The 23,302-nt window shown below is 39.2% G+C and overlaps 1 protein-coding gene across 5 annotated transcripts in view; it reads right to left on the bottom strand.

Moving 5' to 3' along the window:
* negr1 (neuronal growth regulator 1) overlaps positions 1-23,302 on the bottom strand; it is a 150,663-nt gene that overhangs the window by 48,789 nt on the left and 78,572 nt on the right. For all 5 annotated transcript variants that reach the window (XR_005077743.1, XM_037114689.1, XM_037114691.1 and 2 more), the window contains exons 4-5: positions 14,425-14,556; positions 2,224-2,344 (exon numbers count right to left, since the gene is read on the bottom strand). Coding sequence is in view for 4 of the 5 variants with exons in the window: in XM_037114689.1 (XP_036970584.1) it covers positions 2,224-2,344; positions 14,425-14,556 (253 nt within the window). In the remaining variant the exon portion in view is untranslated. The remainder of the gene's footprint in view (positions 1-2,223; positions 2,345-14,424; positions 14,557-23,302) is intronic.

Genomic DNA, 23,302 nt, shown 5'->3' with positions numbered 1-23,302 from the left:
CATAACCAGCAGTAATGTCACACAGATGCTACACATGTTCTGTGCGTAAGTTCTTAATGTCCTTTTCATAATGAGGAGCAAATGGAGAAATCCCCATTTAGCCATGTAAGAAGTCAGAGAAAGAACAAGTCCTTGAATTAAGTAAAGACTAGAATCATGCCAACTTGCCTCCTTAGCAATTTGAATAAATTGAATCCACCCCATAATTACAATTAGCACAGTGTGAGCTGATGATTGAAATTGTGCTCACCAGGAGTGGGTAATGGGGGTAATTTGGTTTTTAAATTCAAGAACTGACACTTGAATCTAGACTGATTGATGTATGTGCTGCTGATGATTTAAGCCAGTTGCCAGCAAACATGTTATTACGATGCAAGGTGAGGATGGAGAGGCAGAAGTGACTCTTGCTGGAGTGTTGCTGTGGGCACTATCCACACGCTGGACAAATGTGAGAACAAATGACTGATATTCTCTTTGGGAAAAAGGGAACAAACAAAAACCACACCCTTCCTATCGCACATAGAAGCTTACTTGTCCACAAACAAATAACACCTAGTAATTGTCTAGTGTCAGCATGAAAGACTTTAGTGCAGAATGAAACAGAGTATAATTTCACACTACCCAGCAAACTTCAGCACAAACATTAATTATCAACAATTATTAGCATTTTTCAAGCCTCCAGTATGGGTTGGTGGATCGCTAGCATCAGGACTATTTAGATTCTTGACACTTATTAGGTTCCATAGCGCGGAACATTTTAACGAAGATTCAACAGACCTGCAAAATGTACAGATTCCTAGTTTGAACTTGGTAACGATGCATCTTTAAGCTGGACTTCTGCTTTTTACATTGGTGGCGGTCTTTAAGAAAGCAGTCTGAAGTAAAATAGTAAGCGCACACATAAAAGGGATTTTTTTTTTTTTTTTTGGTCACTGTCTCCTCTCATTATGAAAAAAGGTAGTCGAGGAACATTTTTCTTCAAGGTTTTCATTAACAATAAAAGTGAAACTCTTGCAAAAAAGCAACCAAGGCTGTATTTGCGATTGAATATGAGTCAAACCTTTGTGTAAAAGCAAAGAGACAATTTTAAGATTTAGCGTGGTTTTGTTTATGGGCAAGGTCATTTTCAATGGTGGACCGCTCCTCCAGCGTTCCATTTGGCATCCGGAGCGCCGGAGGTGCAGCTACTAACCTGAGTTGTCCAAAAACCTCCTTTTTAGCAAACTCTGCGTACATAAACAATGTTCCTACGAGCAAAGTTTCATGTTGTGTCGAGCCTGTTTAGTGTTTTAAAAATAGCGATTTTGATGCTAGTGTAAAAGTACTCCAAGCACTCCTGTTGAAAATTAGCTTGCCCAAAAACGAAACTACGGTAAATCTTAAAAGTGCCTCTTTTGTCGTACTTATGCTTTTACAAGAAGGTTTGACTCATATTAAATTGCTATTAAATCATCACACGTGTATTTTATTTGTGTATATGTATAGGTTTACATATATATGTATGTGTGCATATGTGCATGGATGGTTACACCTTCATTTTTTCAACATCATAATGAACATAAATAAAAAAATGTTCACAAAAAACTATATTAACACTGAATGTAACTCCAGTTATATGTAATAATATAATTCCCACAGTAATGTCTGTATTGCAAAATGAATGAATAGATTTATGAATGGATTATGTAGCACCCCTAGCTGAGGATACAGCCAGAAGTTCCTATTATTTATTTAGTTATCTATTTTATATGGTTACCAGTTTAATGAGTGATGAGTCTCTCTCCATCTAATACACTATTGGTCTGGAATAGGCAGCACACAAAAAGTCGGAGCGCTTAGACTTTTTCTCTCGGGGGTTACCTCAAGCACTTCATTTCACTTACACAACCAACTGTATCCATTCATTGCTAATAAACAGTACACAATTATTAGGAAACAAAGGCAAAACAAAATACAGGTAAGACTGTAACTTCGTAATATTATAAGTATTTCAGATAAAGTTGCTATAGCCACATGACTATCTGTTACCAAATAAATGATTTGCAAACATGTTTTCAATGCGGTTAAAAAAACAAAACAAATGTCAGTAAGCAACTACATAACAGTATGAGACAATATATGAGTCATGACGTTATTGTGCAACTGAATATGTATGCAGCTGACAGCTGGGTAGTGCTACTGATACGCTTTATGAGAGACAGCGTAAAATCAAACCCGGCTCACCTTTTCTCGCCCTTGAACCACTCGAATGTCGGAGAAGGTACAGCAGCAGCCTCGCACCTTAGCAGAGCTGTGCGTCCCGGAACGACTCCGTGGCTTTTCATCTCGTGGATGCTCGGAGCAACTGGAGAAAACAGAGAGATGAGAAATGTTGGCATGTTACACACAACAGTCTTAAAAAAAACATCTGTGTTATCACCAGCTCAAGGACTAAAGGAAATCACCTAAGTGATAATAAAACACGGAGCACTGGTGAGGGAGGGTTGTTGAATTTGTAAATCACAACCTCCGACATCCTGGTCATTGCACACATTACATAGTGTAAACTCAACACTCAGAGCCTGCAGAGGCGGAGCTGGGGAGGGGAGAGGGCATCCATCCCCAATGATAGGAAAATGAAATGAATTGCACTGCATGGTGATAAATGGCTTAATGGAAGTTCAAAGACTCAATGGCACAGGCAGGTTCTGTGAATGCAAAATGAGGCTCCTTTCATGTGCTGAAATGTGGTGTAAATCTTTATGCTAGTGTCATGAAGGCAGACTTGCATATGGACTGTTTCTAAAGCAGCCCAGTCCTTTTGTACTTCAAATATTTACCCTGCTTATAAGGGAACTGAAATTAATGAATCGAAGCTATAATGACGAACTACAATGGCATTTTGTTGAATACAGCATGTCTTTGGTGAAAAGACGTTTCACTTGTTATATTTCATAATTATCGGCCATTATCAGAGCAATGCTGAATACATAAACTCTGGAGCGTAAACAAATAAAATGACCTGCTTTAAGAGAGTGGGAGGAAGTCAACTTTTCCCCACAGAACTGGATCCATACAGAGGTTCATAACCACTGGTAATACGATGACTGATTTTCTGCTTCTCCATTAATCAACTGTGGCAAGGAAACAGGAGAAGCAATCATAATAAAGCGCAGGGCTCAATCTGACATTGTGTATTGTGTAAACTTGGCTTGACTCCCCCAAAGCCTGACAAATAATAGAACTGTTCTAAACATGCAATCAGATGCACAGCTGTCTGACATTCCATACAAGCAAAATGACTTTGTGCCATTCACACAGATTCTGATTAAAAGTGTATGATACATAGAAGAGCCCACACTCTGTGGGTCAGTCCTGCAGCTAGCAGTAAATTGCCCGGCCATGTCTGAGAGTGAGATGTGGACTATTTATATCCCTGACAATGAGCCTTTAAGAGCGAGCTGTCAGTCAAAGCTGCGGCCTGAATCCAGTGCAAGGGCTTGGCCAAGTGCCTCCAAACCTTTACCTCCAATTGCATTTGGAGATATTCCTGACAAATGACCTCAGCGTGGACTGACGCAGCTTTGGACAACACAACCATGTGTTTCTAAATGGGACCATACTCCCCAAAGCGCAAACAGTAACTAATTAATCCAATGAACACATCTATTCCTAATAAATAAGAAGGATCTTACATGTGGAAACATGCTTAATTACAGCACATATATGCATGTTTGTGAGACAGAAATATTTCCTTTGTCTGGGCTTCATTTTAATGAAGAGAATGAGAACATTCTCTCTGCCAACCTGTGAGAAGCTACATAGATAGATGAGGTGGGATGCAACTTGTACAAGGTGAAAAAGATACATGTGAACATTTCGCACATGTGTGCATTTGCACACTGAGGTGACAGTGCGCTCTGTGATGATGGATGCCCATCCACCAACCTCCTTCCGCATCCTAATGAGCACAGTCCTATGACTGGTGTACATAGATTTTCCATCCTTGCATATGTATGCCAATTATACTGTTATTTTCTGTCTTCCGTATCTGAGCCGAATAATCTGAAGGACTTGAGAAAGTGACTCAAGCGATGCGTTATGCTAGGGGTTTTTCCTGATCATATATCACTGTGTGAAATGCTGGATGTCATGCTGGGAGGTATTAGAGGACCTTGACTGGGTTTGTATTTGAGTGCATGCTTTGAGTTTTTGTGTACACTAGCTCAAATTTCAAAACTTTTAAAGACTCAGCCTTGCTTCAGAAACTATACAGATCTGCACAAACTTCAAAGATTGCTTCAGATCCTAATCTATTTTAATCACAACCAGAATTAATGATAACCACACGATAAAGACAGCCTGCAAAATAGCTACAGGCTGCATCAGCGTCTTTGCAGACAGGCAGCATTAACCTGCAGCAGAGTATAAGAGGGTGACTAAAGGTTGTGATATAGTAACATGAGAGTGTTTCGCATTTGACATTAAGCCCAAGAGAAGAGCCTCACAATGCTTAAAGAAAAGGAACAAGGAGAAAAAAACTGAAAGAGTGCTCCACAGCACAGAAATATAAGCCAATAACAAGTATGACAAAATCAATGCAGTATGCCGACTGACAGAGGCTTAGCGAATCCTCGTAATCCTCCATTGGTGTCATTGTGTGGGGCCATTGATTATCTTGAGTCTCTGAATGTGCCGGGGTGACCTGGCTGTCATACTACAGAGATGCTAGGACAGTGGACATGTTGGTCCAGGCAGATGTGTCAATACTTGAAACCTCACACATAGAGCCACTGTCTTACATGGAAACCCACAGAACACAAAACCACTGCCAAATAGCCTGTCTAAATGTGCTCCTTTCATGTAGCTGTTGTTTTCTTTTCGGAAGAGGGAGCATTTTGATGTGTTCCCTTTTATTTATTACCTAGTGAATCAGCTATTTGTCAAAAAGAACAGCGTGCTTTCTTCATAAGACTAAAAGGATTTCTTATTTATGGTTAATTTGGATTACTGCTCTCTCTATTAGAAGTCAGTTAAAAATCCTGGCAAGCAAAACTAAAGCAACAATGGAATCAAGAAATAAAAGAATTCTCTTTCTATATATATATATATATATATATATATATATATATATATATATATATATATATATATAATATATATATATATATATAGACAGAGAATTCTTTCTTGATTTTTTTGTTATCTTGCTGATCAACATACAGTATAAGTACTGCAGGCCATCCCTCCCAGTGGGGTAACTATGAATATAAATCCAGATTTCTCCTCAAATGAGCCGGTGTAGGATGGATCATCTATCATGATTGATCATCTCTCATAAAAGAATTAAAGAGACTATAGTCTGGTTATCAAACGGGCAGAATTAAAAAGTATTTTGGGCCCAAGTAATGTGTCTCTCTCACCACTCAAACTGCACAACCATGGCAAAATTTTGTAAAAGTGAAAAATATTCCCATAATTTTGTAGGTGGTCCAAAATACCCTGATTTTATATGCATATCGATAATATCAAGTCTTTCCAATTTAGATCCTGGCACTGAGATCTGTTAAGACAGATCACACCCATAAAATCTGGTCCAATCCAATAATTCCAATTTCAACTCGCTGGCATGTCCTATATCATCATATACTGTGCAATACACCATCAGGATTTGGAGAGTAATGCAAAGTAGTGCACTAAAAATCATGAGGGCCCAATAATCCAGGTAATTTAGTGTCTAGAGAATGCTGTGGTGGTGTTGTAAATCATGCCTGGAGTCACGGTGACTCCACCAGATGGGGGTGAGGGGTTGGGTCCAGGAATAGCACAGGCACTGCAGAAAAATGGGCCCTGTAAGGCCCTGCCAGGTGACAAATGGCCAGTTGTAGGTTGATCACAAACCACCTTCCATTACAGTACATCAGAGCTTGTCATCAAAACAAAAGATGACGTCTCCAATGGTACATCTGTGTAAAGTGCATGAATACAAGCATGTTAATGATGAATTAAATGTTTGACCTCCTCTCCATCTAATATTAATGGGCAGGGTTTGTTTAGAAATCATTGCACCTTAATGTACAGGGCTTCACTGAGTCGCGTTCCTTGAGCGATCCTCATGTGACTATTAATGATTAATTGGTGTGCTTCAAGACTGAATATGATTTACTTAGCTGCAAACTATTGTTTGCCAAGAGAACCCATAGAACGCAGGCTTTTTAATTAAAAGATCAATTAATAACCCTACCTCTTCAGCCAGATTTGAAAATGAGTTTTCATTGCAATTAAGAAATGGACTCATCAGTGCATGACTTATCAGCTTACACACAGAGACACTGTTCCCCACTGCCATCTGTGGGCTTCATTGTTCCGTTTTTTGTCGGTCAGGAATGGTTCTGCTGCCAAGATTTATTAATTAATTAAGATTTCTATTCAGAACAGCTAGGGAACATTGTGTTCCTTCTTTTAATACAATGCAAGGCATATAAATAACCAGCTTAGTGTGCAGGAGTGTGTGGCTCGACAGCAGCAGGGATTCAATCCATTGTCTGAGTTTTACACTAAATGGTTTAAGGTGCACAAATCCGTATCCATCTTAAACTAAATTCAGGTATGAGATCCGGGTTATGCTCTAGTGAAGACCACACCATGACCAGAACACAGAGAAGTATCAAGTGAGCAGAAACAAGGTCCACGCAAGTATGCGAACACAGGTGCTTCAAGCTACGCAAGAGTGATTTCACACATCGCTACATTCCAGAGTGTGTCACCCGAAAATAGTAACCAAGCGCAAGCCGCAGCCGCCTTGCAGCCACCTTGCAGCCTGTAGATTCTATAGCATGAAACAAGAAGAAAAAGCTGACCTTTTTCCGTTAGGGTCCGTCTACTCAAAACAACCATGGCGACCAGTTTAACAACTGTCATCTATTTCTTTTTTTTCTTCCCTCTGTAGTAGGTACAGCGGTACCTAGTCCTCCACAGACGCCGTGTTTGTTTACTACTGTGTCCATGGGAACGCTCCCTTGTCTTTACTGTCCCTTGAAGAGATAATCTTTGCTGTTGTCACGATACGGGGATTTCTCACTTTGATACAATACCTTGAAAAAAATACTATTTGATACTGTGGGGGTAAAACTGACACAACATTCAGGGCATTACATTCTAGCATTTGCTAAAAGATAAATATTACGAGGGATGTGTACTGTGTGTTAAAAGATCAACATTGATTTACTTCTGGAGGAGGTGGGACTAAGTGGACACAGCAGTGTCAGCAGCAGATTTCTGGGGATGCATGTTTATGCAAGCTGGGCCAGGCGATGTCATATGCATCCGTGTAAGTAAATGGTTGATGTCTCTGCCTTAACTTGCCATCAGCTGTATAAACAAACAAAAAATCCACTTTTAACAGTTGGAGAGTTTGACGTTCAAGACATTTGCCAACGTTATAAGGTTATTTTGGCCACTCACCAAAAAAAAAAGAAAAAAATGCATACCAAGCTAACGGATGAAGTCTGTGTGTGTCAGTCTGTTTCGAAGTGGTACCAGCCAGAACATTTATTCTTCAGAAGTTCAAGATTCTGCTCACTTATTCATGCCCCACATGCAGCACGGAATCCAAATAGCAATCAAGACGAGAGCTTTGGAGAGATGTAGAGAGATGGATTTACATCCAAACAGCTCGAGGGTACTGGCTTTAACTCTACTTAGGATTGGATCAGAATCCAATTCTAGGAAGCCTTCTCTTTTGAATTGTAAGTCACAGTATTTCAATGGATACTGCAAACTGTCGACAAATGCTCAACTGAGTCTCTGTGCCTGATGTTAAAATACTCCCAATAATAGATTTCATTGAAGTGTGGAATGAACATCCATTGTGCCTTTGATCCACCAGAGCACTGAGGCTGATCTGGACACACACGCACACACACGCAGACACAGTATGTGAGCCATGAATTTTATCAAATGTAAGTGTTGTGAACAGCTATGCAAATGTAGTGTATAACCATTATTTCAGAAAGTGCTAACACAGCACAAACATCCTCCCACTCAGCTAAAAGTTGTTTACTTTCTCATCGTCACTTGACATTGTTATGTTGGGTGGTCATGAAGGTGTGTCTCCTGACCACAAGTGAAAACTTCCTGCCTCTTATTTATTAGAGATGGTCATGACTCCCCCAAACAACTCTGTCAGGGCAGTGAGAGGAGCATTTTGTGGGTGTATCGGGCAAGAGAGGGCTTGAATCACAAACAGGCCCAGATGACGGCGGCTTTAGAGGGAGAGGCAGACTCAGAACAAATAAAAAGACAACGTAAAGAATTTGAAGTATTCACAGTGTGCCCCTGCATTTCAATTATGCCCTGAAATCTGTCAATAGCATGGCTGTAATTGCTTACAGCAGTTCTAATATGCATGCTCATAATTAATTAAAAATGATCACAGTTTTGTTGGCCAATTACTGTAAGCAGGAGAGAAAGTGAGGTGCTCTTCTTTTTATAAACACGGCCATGGTAAATATGTGAGCAGAATTTACAGCTGCAGGGTACTGGAGGAGGAAGGAGGCGTACAAATGGCTGGCAAACTTGGAAGCACACAGGGCACAGCTTCACTCTGCAAAGCAAGAGAAACCTGGCCATGAAGGAAAAGAAGTGATGTTGAAGAGGAAGAGATGCTCGTGTTACTCTAAACCTGAGTCCTACATCAAAATAGGAAGGAACAAGATCATGCAGACCCTTCAAGCAATGAGCATGGATTAAAAAAAAAATAAATAAACCTACGTTTGATCTAGTGTGTCAGTGCTACCAAATAAAACCTCCAGATGTGTACCAAAGACTATGCTATTGTAGCAGTTTAAGGAGCGGTGCTAGGAGCAGAATATTCTGCTGTAACTTTCATAGCAGTGGCTGTTACATAACCAGTGACTTCATATAAGAAAAGAGAGAAGATGACAGATATCTCAAAAAAGCAAGGGTCTTCCTTCTCCACATTAATAATTCACACATCTGTGGTGCTAACATGGCATCAACTGATCCATCGTCTTCACACATTTATTTCATGCAAATTGACTTGTGGCAGTTTTGTGATTACAACGTGGATGGAGGGAGATGATCAGAACATCTGGTGTGGCTACAAACGGCTCTAGTCGAGGTGTCTGAAACAGTGACGAGCAGATAAAATGCAGCACAAGACAGTCGCTTGTCTGTGTACTTTTCACGTTTGATAAAGTTTGTGCAAACTGTCAAATCCCATCTTGCAACACGATGGTGCTCAAACTCTGAAGTGTCACTCATTCAATAAGGTGTGAGAGGAGACAGCTCTCTCTGGAGGGGAAGCACTTTCTACACTACATACGAAGGTCAGAACCCTTCGATTACTCCGCTTGAAAAAAGAAACCGGATTTTATCATTGTTTTATCTGTGCGTCGTTACTAATTGTTCTACAACACGGTGGCTTCATTAATTAATCAAACACAGGCTTTTTATCTCAGGCGGAGGTTTTTCCACGGTTGTTTCCTTCTCATTCATCCCTCCGACTCAGCCAGCTCGATGTGATATTTAGGCCTTTGAGTCACACTGTGCAGCGAGAATTTCAGCCAATAACAGCGCCCACCTGCAGTGAAGATGAATATGTAAATTTGAAAAGTGGGTCAGAGATCAAATTTCATCAGGTAAAAATCACTGAGGAAATATCCTTTTTCCGAGTGGGGCTTTTCAGTCAATCTGATTCCAGCATGACCTTCCAGATGACTACTATCATTCCAGTTTTTAACTCATAAAGGGACGAGTCCCTGATTGTTCATAACCAGGAGTATGAAGACGGGAGACACAGGGGAGGCCAGTGATCAAATTAATACTATCTGATCAAGATGGAGGAATTCAAACAGAAATGCAAGAAATAGCAGCAAAACGACAGCACCTCAAACCTTCTGCCTCCAACTCATCATATCATAGAAAGCCAAATGGCAGGCTTAGTGTTATGGAAGACCTGGTGTTATTATGCTAGAGCTTAATTTTGTTTTCATTACTTTGCTTTGCTTATTTTAATTAGTGGCCTTAATCTGCAATTAGCCCTGGGGTCAACTATACTCTTAGCTTTAAAAAAAAAAAAAAAAAGGATTGTTTTGAAAGCAGAGAGAAATTGTTTGGACATGTATTTAATTATACTTTTAACCCATGAAATGTCAGTGTCACTCGCTCCCTTGCTGTCTTATTAAAACCATAAAAGAGAAATAGTGGAGTCATGACTGATGTTTATGCCTTTACTTAATTTAACCACAACTACCTTGAAGGATACTCTAAGAGGATCGCTGCTTGATGCTGATGGGGTCAATGCACACCATTATAGCCTCCTGCACACACTGAATATTTGTCAAAAAAGGAGAAAAAGTCTTTTTTTCTGTCACCATAGAGTACTGTGTGATAAAATTGTTCCAGTGGCACATCTCACGTTGTTGACTGACAGAATAAAAGTGACACCTGCAGAATCTCCCAAGAGAACATTTACAAAGTTGAGTGACTGGTTTTGTCAGCCGAGTTAAAACAGCTGTACAAACGTGCACATACAGTGTGTGCTTCTTAAAAAAAAAAAAAAAAAATAATTTCTTGCTTCTTGCTATGTAATTATCCTCTCTTGTTTGAGCTTCAGTGTCAGCTAACGACTTTATCTCGATTCAGAATTTGGTATACTGAGCCCTCGTTGATACCTTGTGCTCCTGGGCGCTTGATTTGTGACAGTGGCGCATGAATGATGCAGCACACAGGGATATGGTCTAAATGCTTCTCCCCTTCCTTCACAGGGGGAGAATTGCACTAGGAAGTAGACAGGAGGCAGTGAAGAGTGGCCATGCCTGCTGTGGCCATATCAGCCGCTCCAAAGGACAACCCTAATGCATTTCTTCTGCCCCCTTATCTTTGCTAATAAGCACATCTAACACAAGTATCAATTGTAGGAAGAAGAGACAACTGTCGTGTAAAATATACGTATAAGGAAAACGTTTACAAAATATCTGAAGAGCTGAAACACTGACTATTTAAAGCTGCATGACACAGGTTACTGAAGTTAGGGTTATTTTAAACAGCTACCTTTTGCTGCCATTTAAAGATGTCAACAACTAAAGTGGCTTTGTGCTGCTTTAATGTCAGCGACATGTTTTGTTTATGCAGGTCTCATAGTTGCGCAGCACTTCGAATGCTAACCAGCAGCAATAAAACACAGGACCTTTCATGTATGAGGTGCTTGTGAGGCCAGAGAAGCCTGACTCTGTGGAGCTACATGTTGGCCATACTTCAAACAGGGTGTCAGACATCATGAAATATTTATGAATTAGGTGGGAGGGAGCTCTGAGATTTACACTTTGTGGGGACAGAGGCTGCCCCATCAACCCTGCTCAACTAATTACTGCAGACAAATTTTGAATGAAGACTTCTTAAAGAGACCACAGAAAGAAGAGACATTTCATGTCCACTGGAGCCACCTTTCAACACTGTCTGATAAAGCAAGTGCAGAGTCTTTAATCATAATGATCTCAGACAGAGAGGGGTTTATGGGTTGTGATTTTATCCCTCCTACCCCTCAGATTTATGAAGTCCCTGAAAAACTCACTGTCACGGTTAGGTCGGTCACAATACCAGAATTTCACTCCATAATTATCACAGGAAAAGAAATCTAGGATATGGCTGCAGTGTATACAGACATCTGGAAGAAAAATCAAATCTGCCTTTAACTTTGTTTACTTTGTGTTTTGTCTCTATTTCACACTCAAAAGGGGGAGGTGGAGAGCAGAGAATAACAGAGGCAGAAAAAAGATCACATGTAATTAAATTACATGTGAAAGAGGAACCAGATGAACTCATAAACAAAAGATCCACAAGGCTCTTCGCTGGACCAATATTCTGATTATTATGATTATTATTTGTATTATCAACATGATATCAATATTTCATTTTTTAATATGCCAGTTATTTTGAATATCCTGAATATCACAACACTGCCAGTCGTGGTCCTAGGTTTTAGTTTAGTCGCATGCCTTTTTTGTGTACAACTGTGTTTTATTAGCCCTGGTGTATAATATTATTATTATAAGTGCTAAGTGTTTTTCCTTTGCTCTTTGTTGTTTCATCTGTTTTCTTCCTACGTCTCACTATTTCGGTGTCTGTTCCCCATGGCTTTACGGTTTGTCCTTTATGTTTTTTGTATTACTGTTTAGTTTCCTGGGTTTTCCTTGTTGCATTTTTGTTACTTTCATTTTGTGTATTTGGACTTTGACTGTCATTATAAAAGCTTGCTTTTTGTTGTTCACCTTGCCTGCTTCTCTGTCTGCGTTTGGGCCTTTTTTTGATTTACTATGACACATTCAAAAACATATTGTCAGAGGGGATCGTGATCTGGCAAAAGGAATATCACAATAACGATCCACAAACTAAATTGCGATCTATTTTCTAGATTCTGAAACGCCAGTCTCGAAATAGCATATTAATGTGTCCACCTACACCATAAAACACTGTATTGCATTAAAGATAGTTCTTTTTTGGCACAGGCGCCTCATCAATAATGCCACCAGCTATCACTCAAGTTCAGTTATTTATGATACAAAGAGCCACGTGAAGTAACTTAGCCAATCAGCAAAGCCATTTAGTTGGCTACATCACTCTATTGGTTTGTTCAAGTGGTGCAAATCTGTCAGTGAAGGAGGTTATGTGAGGTTTGGAAACAGACGTAAGAGGATATTAAATACTGCAATTACTATGATTTGCCTAAAAAATATTAAAGAGTGATCTAAAAACTTTAGAAACTAATAACAGTTGTCATTGGATATAAACGCTTGTAATCTCTTGTCGGTGTATTTACTCAGAATCCTTCTGCTGATTCTGATAAATGTATCCAACTGTTGTCTACAGTTCATACACATTAATCCATTGAATTTGATGTGTCGCAATTAGGCCGGGTGCGATACCGATCCTCAATCTTTCAGTCGAGACTGCAGAAGCAATGTGTAAGAATTTAAAGCCTATAGAGTAACCTCCATTGTGTAAGAGAGAAATTCATTTGCAAAGCAATTCAATCTCTACCTAAAGGATTATGCAAATGTATACAATTAAACAGAAATCACATATGGTTTCCACTAACCAATTTCTAAAGAATGTAATTTTATTATAGGAGTCTACAAAAGATGCCTGGACAATTCTCCTCTGTGCTACAGGTCAATAAGAAAGAATGAGTACTTGGTCATTGACGGGAACGGCTCTGTAGCTCTGTCAGCTTCAGATAACTCTGGGCAAATACCGCTTTAACACTTGACAAACTACAGCACACTCCCACCCAGAGTGTCGCTCTGCTGCTCAAGCTGTGGTGACTTTGTCCGAGCAAAGGAAAGTCTTCCTAATCAGTTCACTCTGTTTGGACACTAAACCCTCATACCCCTGCTGTGTCGCTTTAAAATTCAGCGTCTGACTATGACATGCCTTATCAATCATTGTGAATATCTCCTTTGTTCTGCAACATAAAGACAGTACTGGTTGTCAAAGCACTTTTCGGTCTTGAAGCCATGTCTCAGTAGAGTTATAAATAACCGGTCTCCAAAAAACTCTACTCAGACCCAGCTCATTAGAGCCAGGCATTACGCAGAAATAATGGCCATAAGACTTTGTTTTATAACGAGGCCAGAATGAAAGCTGTCTTAACACAGAGAGGTGGAAATAAAGTACAAGCCTCATTGGATTCAAAGTTTTGTAAGGGGAAAAAAAGAATAAATAAAGAAATGGTCATATCTGTGTTTGAAACAAAATAACTCTATTTCCTAAAACCTCAATTAGAAAACTTGCATGATTAGCTTTCAGGATCTGACTCAGTAAGTGGGCCATGAGGCGCCTTTCTTCCTGCGCTCTTCCTCCTCCCTTCCCCCGCCCTCTGTCTCTGTGGCCGACTGCCTGATAAGCTGTGCCAAAAGTGAGATTTAGCATTGGGCATCTACGCGAAACCTCCATGAATAACAGTGAAGTAAAGGAGCACTTTTAAAAAGAGAGGGAATGGCAATAATTGTCAAGCACCCATTCCTGCTCATGCCTACGAGTGGTGATTTCCATGTGACCATGACAGCCAAAGCCCAGTATCATTCATTAATGCCCTGACTCCTCATTACTGTCTCCTCACACTTTTGAAAGACTCATTACCTGCATAATGGAATAGTGCTTAGAACAGTCAGACCTTTCCTTAGTGTGAATTAATCACCTACATGCACAGACAAAAAGGGAATTCTCACATTAAATATTAAACTTCAAGCTCTAGCTTTCTACTTTCTCAAACTTCAGGAAGGCATACTTTCTTGAGGTGGACCGTCAGGGACATGACACTTGCATCATTGAAGTCTGGCCCTGTGTCTTTCATGTGTCTGCGAGGCCAGTGTGTGAAAAAAGAAATAGGGAAGTGAAGGAAGCAGAAAGAGATATACTTACAGTTGACTGTGACTTTTACGGTTTTGGTGTCAGGAGAGGCGATGTCATTTAAAGCGCTGCATTCGTAGTCTCCAGCCTGGTCCCTTGTGATGCCGGTGATGTTAAGATATTCGCCACTGTCATACTTCCTGGCTGGAAATAGAAAAAATGGAGGACAAGTACTTACACAGTGTCTACAAAGAATACAAACACAGCACACAAAACACACACACACACACACACACACACACACACACACAGACCTTCTGTATATACAGCTTGAGGCTTTCTGTAGCCTATGGTTAGCATGTGGGAAAAACCCTCATTTGTACCTAATAGCTTTCAGGTTTAGATCTGAGTAGAAGATACAAAGTGATTAGGTTTTTCTACTGAACTCCTGATTACGTTCTGTGATTCCTAAAATAGCATTTGATTAACAGTGCATTGATCCATTCCTATTGATATGGTGGCAGGAAATGAAATAATGGTGTATTCCCAGTCACCCACTCATCATTTACTCAACTCCACACTATGCAGTTAGAGATACTTCCTGGAAGATAGACAAATTTGATGGCTCAATGCACACGTCAGTGCCTTATAGTTAGCTAACGGAGCCAAAGGCAGTAGCAGCAAAGTGCCGTGACTGACATATTAGCAGGCCTAAGAAGCCAGATCCATACAAACATGTCCACTCCAATCAACATGAGAAACATTAAAATACTGTGTATTAACATTGTTAGAGGTGATACATGATAGGCTCTTTGTAAATGTGTTGCTAGTAAGAGCTGAAAGTGTGATAACTGGGATGAAGCAATAATGAGATACAGTATGGTGTCAAGTATAATTTAGTGAGAATAATCAGGACGAAACACGCAATCTTATCCAGAACAGAAGAGTAAATCTAGTTTGTGCCAGCGGTCTCAGCATAGATGTGTCACTCATTATATTATCTAACAACAGACCTGCAATGAACAGTTGTTGAATTGAATCATTTTTATCTTATTAATCAATTAACTGGTGCAGTCATTTCTCCAGTAAAAACATAGACATCGCTCACAGTTTATGCATTGTCAGGATTTTCAGCTTTTTTTGGTCATGTAAGACAGTAAACTGAAATCTTTGAGTTTGAGGAGTTTGATTGTATGAAATTATTATTCCCTTTACCATTACAATATTAGAGCTGCACAACACAACATTTTGACATATATTATGATCGCGACTGATCATTATAGCGTCACAATTTAAATTTTCACTGACAAAACAATTAAAATCATGATGATGAGACATTTGTTACAGTCTGTACCAAAAAAGCACCAAACGAAGGAGCGGTCTTGATGTAATTTGCTGCTTGTATGAGGTCTTTTTTTTCTTTTATGTGAAATTGTATGTTTTAAGGTTCCACTGCGTAAGAAAAATGTTTTTGTTTCTCAGCTCATCTCGGTTCTCGGTTGGTCGCCTTCCCTTTCTTTCAAAGTAGACCTTTAAGTGTGTTTGTTCTTGGGTGATTTTTTTCAAGCTGCTGTTTTGGCCAGAAATGTTTAATCTGAATATGAATAGGTTAACTAAATTAGAAAAAAAAAAAAATAAAAAAAATAAACAAAACAAAAACGTATAGACCAGGGCAACACAGCAGCCCTGATTTGTCATTCTGAAAAAAATTGCTACTTCCAACAAACTTTTACTTTGGATGTTACAGTTTGGTAATATATTTTGATTATAGGTGTAGCTTATCAAAGTGATATGAATACATCACTATTTTACTGACTTTTTATAGGCAAAACCATTCATCAATAATTGCTTTTCAAAGTATTTGTTAGTTGCTGCTCTATTTCACATATTAAACTACAAAATGAAATGATTCAGCCATGAGTGTTATTTGATCAACTGTTTGGTTAAAGTCCAAGTCTAGTTAATGACAGTCAATCAGGCCAGCTGCATATGATCACCAATATTAGGTATCTATATTCATCATTGACATGTTATCAAATCGTATCTATTTCTCCTTGGTTGGGACAGACAGATGGATGAATAGCTAGATATGAAATTGGGAATACTAACAATGAAACCAATTTGACGGGGCGTAATAAATGGTTATAGGATCCCAGCAGGCAATACTGTATGTATATTAGAGAGACTGTAGCAGATTCTCCCCTGACCAGAATTAATTTCCAACCCAGTTGTGCTCAGTGTGAAATCTATTTATATACATTTTTTATCAGGGTGGTAATGGTGGTTTGAGATAGAAGATATGTGGATGCATTTGGAAGGAATAGGAATCAAACAGGGTGCACAATCGAGCAAAACTGAGCTCAAGATACCACAGAGACCTGACACTGACTCAGCATTATCTCATGAAAGACGAGAAAGAATCAAGACAATTCATGCTTCAGGAGTGCTGCCATTCAGCGCTGCCACTCTTCCCTGCCAAGTGAGCTGAATACTTATATAATAATGTCACTTTCTTATTCTGCAACCCTGGTGGCTTTTTAGCTGCAAAAAAACTTGAAACTGAAGGCATTGTCGATAATGAGCTTTCCCATTTCTTGTCACACTGTTGTGGTGGCAACAATGAAGTCTTGGCAAAGATATCTGTGGCTACACAAACAACAGCAAAGGAAAGAAAAATGTTTGAAAAACTGATCCATAAACAAGCACCGGATGTGTCTGGAAAAACAGAACCGTTAATATGCCAGGAGAGCACAGGGACGGAGACATAACACAAAGAGCTCTATTTTTGTGGTGGTGCACGGCTCATGGCTGGGCTTTGCACCAGTGAAGAGGCATTTCTTATTTTGCTGGGTGCACACAGTTTTTTTTCTTTTTTAAACTTAATCCCACTGATGTGGAAGGGGATGTGCAGAGTGTGTCAGTATGGCGATCAAATGGTGCAGTTCGAGTTTGATGTCAAAAGAAAAAGACCTGTGCAGCAAAACTTTACGCATTCTCTATTAACATAAGTGAAGTGCATATAAAAAGGAACGTCGATGCTTCGAGTAAACAAAATGCTGGGAAATTTTACTTTGGTCAGAACAGGTGAGGTACAAGCATGCTACTCTCAAAATCAACAACAGAGTTGAGGATCTCCACAAGGGAACAGGCATCCGTTATCAAGTACAAGTAGGAGAAAGTTTTTCAGTATCAAATTTATTGCATGATGAATGATTACACTAAATCTAACGTAAACAGACTGGTTGATGTGTGGATATTCTCACCACAGCTTCAGTGCATGTAATTTCCTGTTCATTAGCCCTGCTAAGACCTACAGCCTGAGTAATACACCCATAAAAGTTACAACAGATGCAGAGGAACTGGATATTATATGTTTCATTGAATAAGTAGGTCTCCTAATATGCTTGGATACAACCCCAGCCGGCACTGCTATTCCTGACTGAAGACAAAACACAGAGACAAAACTGCCCAGAAGAAGCATTCAAATGAGATTTTTAAAGATGAATGAACAGAGAAGTGTCTGTTTATCTTAGTGCCCAGCTGTCTTTCTTGCAACAATACTGCTGAGAATAACAGTGCTATCAGAAAATAATGTAATCTCACTGTCATCTGTGTTTGTGGGAATGAAATCTCTTTGGGTTGAGTCATATTGTGGAATTAAATGTGTGTATGAAATAAAGAGAGTTTTATTTACAATGTGTTATTTAACTTTTGATTAGACCGTATGTCAACACCAAGCTCTCACCACATTATAACCTCTTCAGAACAGCACAGAACAAGATATAGCATTGGTCGTCTCTCCATATGGTATGCAGAATTAATGCAATTTATACTGCCATTTAAACAGGAGACTTTCTTGAACTGTATGATATAACAAGAGGGCATTTGGATCACAACTGATGCCAGCCATGTTGGACATACTGGGTACTCAAAGTTATGGTCATGTGTATCTGACAAACTTCCACTGTGAAGAGCCCGATCATACTATCACCGCTATATTGTTTCTGCTTACACTCATCCTGACACAAATTCAAACAAAAATGACCACATTGCGGTTGTACGCCTCTGCGCACCAATCAAGTTGCTGTCATTGAGATATGTCTCTGAATAAAGGCAAGAACATTTTGACTCAATGTCACAATGAAATTTACCTTTGACCTATGGCATAAAACATGTCATCACTTCATTATTTTATCCTTTTGGACATTTAAGTTGAATGTTGTCATGATTATCATGAATTGTTGAGACTTGACCTTTGACCACCACAATCTAATCAGCTCAACTGTGAAATCACGTGGATATGTGTGCTGCATTTGAAGTCCCCTGAGGCGTTGCTGAGATATTCTTACCAAGACAACGGGATGTTACGAGGTAAGAGTGACATTGACCTTTGACCTTTCCTTGCAAAATCTACTCAGTTCATCCTGGAGTCCAAGTACAAATGTGTGCCAAGGTTAAAGACACCCCCTCAAGGCATTTAAGAGATGTTGTATCCACAAGAATAGGACTGACAACCTGAAAACAAAAGGCCTTCACTGTGTCGAGCTTTTTTACTGCATACATTGATCAATGCTACAGATCGAAAACAATCTATGCAAAAGGGTACTGTCACTCCGTGACATCTGCTCTAAGATGTATTCTAAGATAAATTAACTATATTTACCTACTTATGGATGATATAAGAACTATGGACTTTGACAGGACTTTATGTCTCAGGGCCCTGTATAGATCTCTCCCCAAACATACTAAGTAATGTGGTTGACCGAGACACTGCCCTTAATGCACAGCTCCATTGTATTTCACTGTAATGGAGAATTACGATAGGATGTATAAATCCACTGTGTGGACTTGTGTCTTTTAGTGGGGCAATGAAATCAAAAGCACTGACCCATGAGGCCAAGTATGCTTGATGCTTCGAATACCATTTACCAAATGGCTGACTTCAACACAGTGGTTTCCGCTTAAAAAGCAAAGACATTTTTTTTTTTGCCACATCCTGGGGATGTGCCTCAGGGATGTTGAAGCAATCAATGGCCAAAGACAATAAAAATAAAAATTAAACCTTTATATGAAATACACAGTCATATTCTGAGAGCTGCTGCTCCAGCATCGTATGATCCACAGGATGACAGCAGATAAAGGCTTTGTCTCCTTATGCCTACCAGTGTATCACAAATATTTCTATGGGTGACAAGAGCTGGATGCCACTGACTAGGGTTTTGAGAGGCACCAATATTATTTGTAAGCCTTTACTCATTTGCTCTGTTTTTGTACTGTGAAAAAGGAAAACTCGACTGTGTTTCCACCTGCTAAGGACAGATTTGCCTGCAATGGGCAATTTTCCTTTGAATGTGTGCACACAAACTCTTCTGATATTGAGACCATTTTTAAAGTTAAGTTTTGCGTTTAACTTTGATATACATTTTTCATACTGTACATTACAGTTTTAATGTTAAGACTGTGCTAGATTAAAAAACTGTTTCTCTTTCTAATGAAATGATGCATATTTTCCATTCCTTTCAGTTATTACTGTTTTTTTTTACTTAATTATATTTCAAGTTCATTCTTTTATAGCACTGAGATCTATTGAACAGTCTAAACTTTTACTTTAATGACCAGAGATCCAAAACAGAAATGTTTTTTGCCAGGAGAACACAACTTCACTCTACTGGACATATCTGTTTCACATAATACTACCTGATTTAATCTGGCCTGAAGTTATTTTCTTGAAGGCAGCAGGTCTGGTGCCACCCCGTCTGACATCCAGTTGTATGGCACCATAGACCAGACAATGTTTTGCTCTCGTAACCATCAATAAGCCTTTTAGTCCAGAGAATCCTGCCATCTAATTACTAACATTTGTAAGTGAAATCAATTCTATGACTAGACGAAGAATATCTATACTACTGGCACTGTTGAGTGAGAGAACATTGTAATGACAACTTAGGCTCAAGAATTAGAGAGGGGAAATTAAATTGAGTTCTCCAAAGCTACTGACGTGTAGTTTTCGGAATAAGACAATGGGTGTTAAATGTGTCACCTATGCTTGGTTGACTGAATGATATGACACAGCATTCCTGGTGGACATTTTACTGCCTCCAGCTGACTGGTTTGAAAATAAAGACCCCGCATTTGATTCAACTGATGTGAGTTCAATATCGCTGAAGACTGAGGATACAGTAAATATTTGGGCAATGACATAATTCACAGCAATAAAGAGGCATAAAATCAGTGTACTGGATATGAACCATCTGTTCCTTAATTATGGGAACTGACAGCTAATATCAAAACTATAGAAAATGTTCAGACACCTTCTTGAAGCCTGATTTATGGTTGGACACTCAACACTTTTGACGAGTGCCACCTGATAGAAAATTAAGTGCCACGCTACATTTTCAGTTATGCTTTGGTGAAAGGTTTCAGTTGTCTCTGTGGTAACCACAGGCTATCTCTCTGACTAACCAATCGCATTGCCCAACATTACAGTGTGGAAGACATACCAAAATCTCTACCGGTGCATTCTAAAAATGCTGAGCAACACTTTTATCGTTTTAAAAAACGCAGTGTCTGTCAAGTGAAACCATCAAAAGTGTTTCCTGCTCTTGGCCTAACACTAAAAACTTATTCTTATAGGGTAGGTGGATCACAACGATCACTTTATCGACTGATCATACATATGTCATCTTATCAAGTCATCTTATGTATGTACATGACGTCAGTCATTTCTCTAGTCTAGACCTTAATATTGCCTGTTGTGTTTACATGCGAGTTTGGTTACTTTAGCCAACATGATAACTAGTACACTTTCCCCTACCATTATAATACTTGAGAACAGCATCTGTGTTTTTTTTCCCATTTTGATCATTGTATTGGGTGTGTGTTTTATGTTATTCATTACTATATTAACTACTTAACCAGTATTTATTTAAGATATCTAACACTAACCATACAGCGGCACATGAAGAGGCATCATCATTGTAGAGGAATGCGGGTGCTTTGGATGAAGATACACCCCACAGCATCCTCTTAACTATGCAATCTTACTGGCTGGACCGTCCCAGGAGGAAGAGAGTCAGAATAACTGCCAAGCTTATCCAGCTTGGTTTAAGGCTGCTCCTGGCTAATGTCTGGTTGCAGGAAAAGGAAATGAAAAATATGGGAGTCAGGCTGGCCAAGCAACGTGAAACAAAAGACTGTTGTGCCCACAGAGACCTGTATCCACCACATCTCATATCAAGCTGTTGCACTCTACAAGCTGACCATGTTCTCCACACGTGGAGTGGTGGTACTACTTGATATGAAGATGCCGACCACATGTAGAAGATGGACTAGGTGTTCATGTAAATTTGTACATAAATAACTGTATATTTGTTATATTTGTGTAGCATCAAGGAGTTTACTTCTTTTTGTTATGCAACCCTGTGTTGTACAATGACAACTACGTTGTAAGCATTTTGGTTTTTAGCATTTCTATTTCTAGAGTTCTTAAGAACTGAATCCATTGAGAGGGTGGCCTTGCATTTTTTTGCAATTACATTTTATATCAGTAGCACAAAATGGTCTTAAAATGTTATGCTACAATGATTTCTAGGACAATATATCACAGGACAAAAAGAAGTATGAAGTGTAGTAGTAGTATGAAGTATTATGACCTGCATACGCATATTGACTAATGCACTTGGACTCCTGCAAAGACAGTCTAACTTGTTGTAGCTGGTGAAGCACAGGTCTAATTTATGAAAAAAAATGATGGCTCTGCTCCTTTGTGGTGTCCCAGTAAGGCATGCCAGTAAGCCTGTACGCACAATACCAGTGCCTTAGAGCGGTATTTCTGAATAGATTGCAGCCATTATTATATTTATCAATCCTTCCTTTGGTTTTCATGCAAGTACATGTCAACATTTCTGCTGTAAAAAAATGCATGTGCAGTTCCATGCAACTGGAACAATCACGAGAAACAGGTGTGAGTAATAATGACTCCCACATTCAACAATGCCCTTTAGTGATATCCACAGGTGGCAGGCAGGGTTCCAATTAAACTGAGGGAGCCGAATATTACAATGTGAAGAGAATTGTGGAGTTTTGTGATGTGAAAATAGCTTAGAATGACATCTTTGATATGGTCAGACATTAGTCAAGCCACCGAGATTAAACTGTATGAAGCAGGGTGGGAGACATAACATCATCACCATGATTATATCAATTTTGCCGCACCCACAAAATGCCACTGGGTATTATCAGACTTTTATTGTGCTCTCATATTGCACATCCCTGTTCTTTCTATTCATCAGACATTGTTTTGGAACCACTCCGTTTTACTCTGCTGTTTCTGAGCTGTGCAGATGTAATGTTTCTGCATGCTTGAACAAGAAAAAGAAAAAAAAAAAAAAAAGCTTGAAAGAAATGTAATCCTAATCACTTAATATTTGCGTGTTGGATGTCTGAATCACAGAAAAAGCCCTCCAGAAGTGCAAACAATGATAATTGAACAGCATAAATCACACTACAGATTTTTTCTAATGATTATTCATACAAGCTATAGTCCCATTGGTGAGTGCATCAAGGTTTAAATGATTTACCACTACAATGTGACAATGTGTAAAAGTGCATGTAAGAAGCAACTCAGAAAATAACTTTCGCTGCTAGCATCAATCTCTAGCATAACTAAATCATGAGCAAATCAAACAGAGTACATCGCGGCGAGGTACAGTGAGGACTTGTCTTCCCGGCTTGCTGAAGCAATTTTGATTATGATTGGAGAGAAAATAGAGAGATACGGCTTACTCCCTGTTTCTGTCTTTGCTGCCAAATTAATTTTCACACCACAGACAAATTCTATTACAGCTAGACTGTAATAAAGACATCCAAAAGATGGTCCACGTTGCACAAAGTTATGATTGGATAAATTTGGTAGGATAAGAAGCAAGTAAAAGTTTAGAGGAAACTCAGA

This window comes from Acanthopagrus latus, chromosome 11, assembly GCF_904848185.1.
Source record: "Acanthopagrus latus isolate v.2019 chromosome 11, fAcaLat1.1, whole genome shotgun sequence".
Taxonomy (NCBI): Eukaryota; Metazoa; Chordata; class Actinopteri; order Spariformes; family Sparidae; genus Acanthopagrus; species Acanthopagrus latus.
Note: the sequence above shows the minus strand (reverse complement) of the source record. Positions and strands in the feature narration are given on the sequence as shown.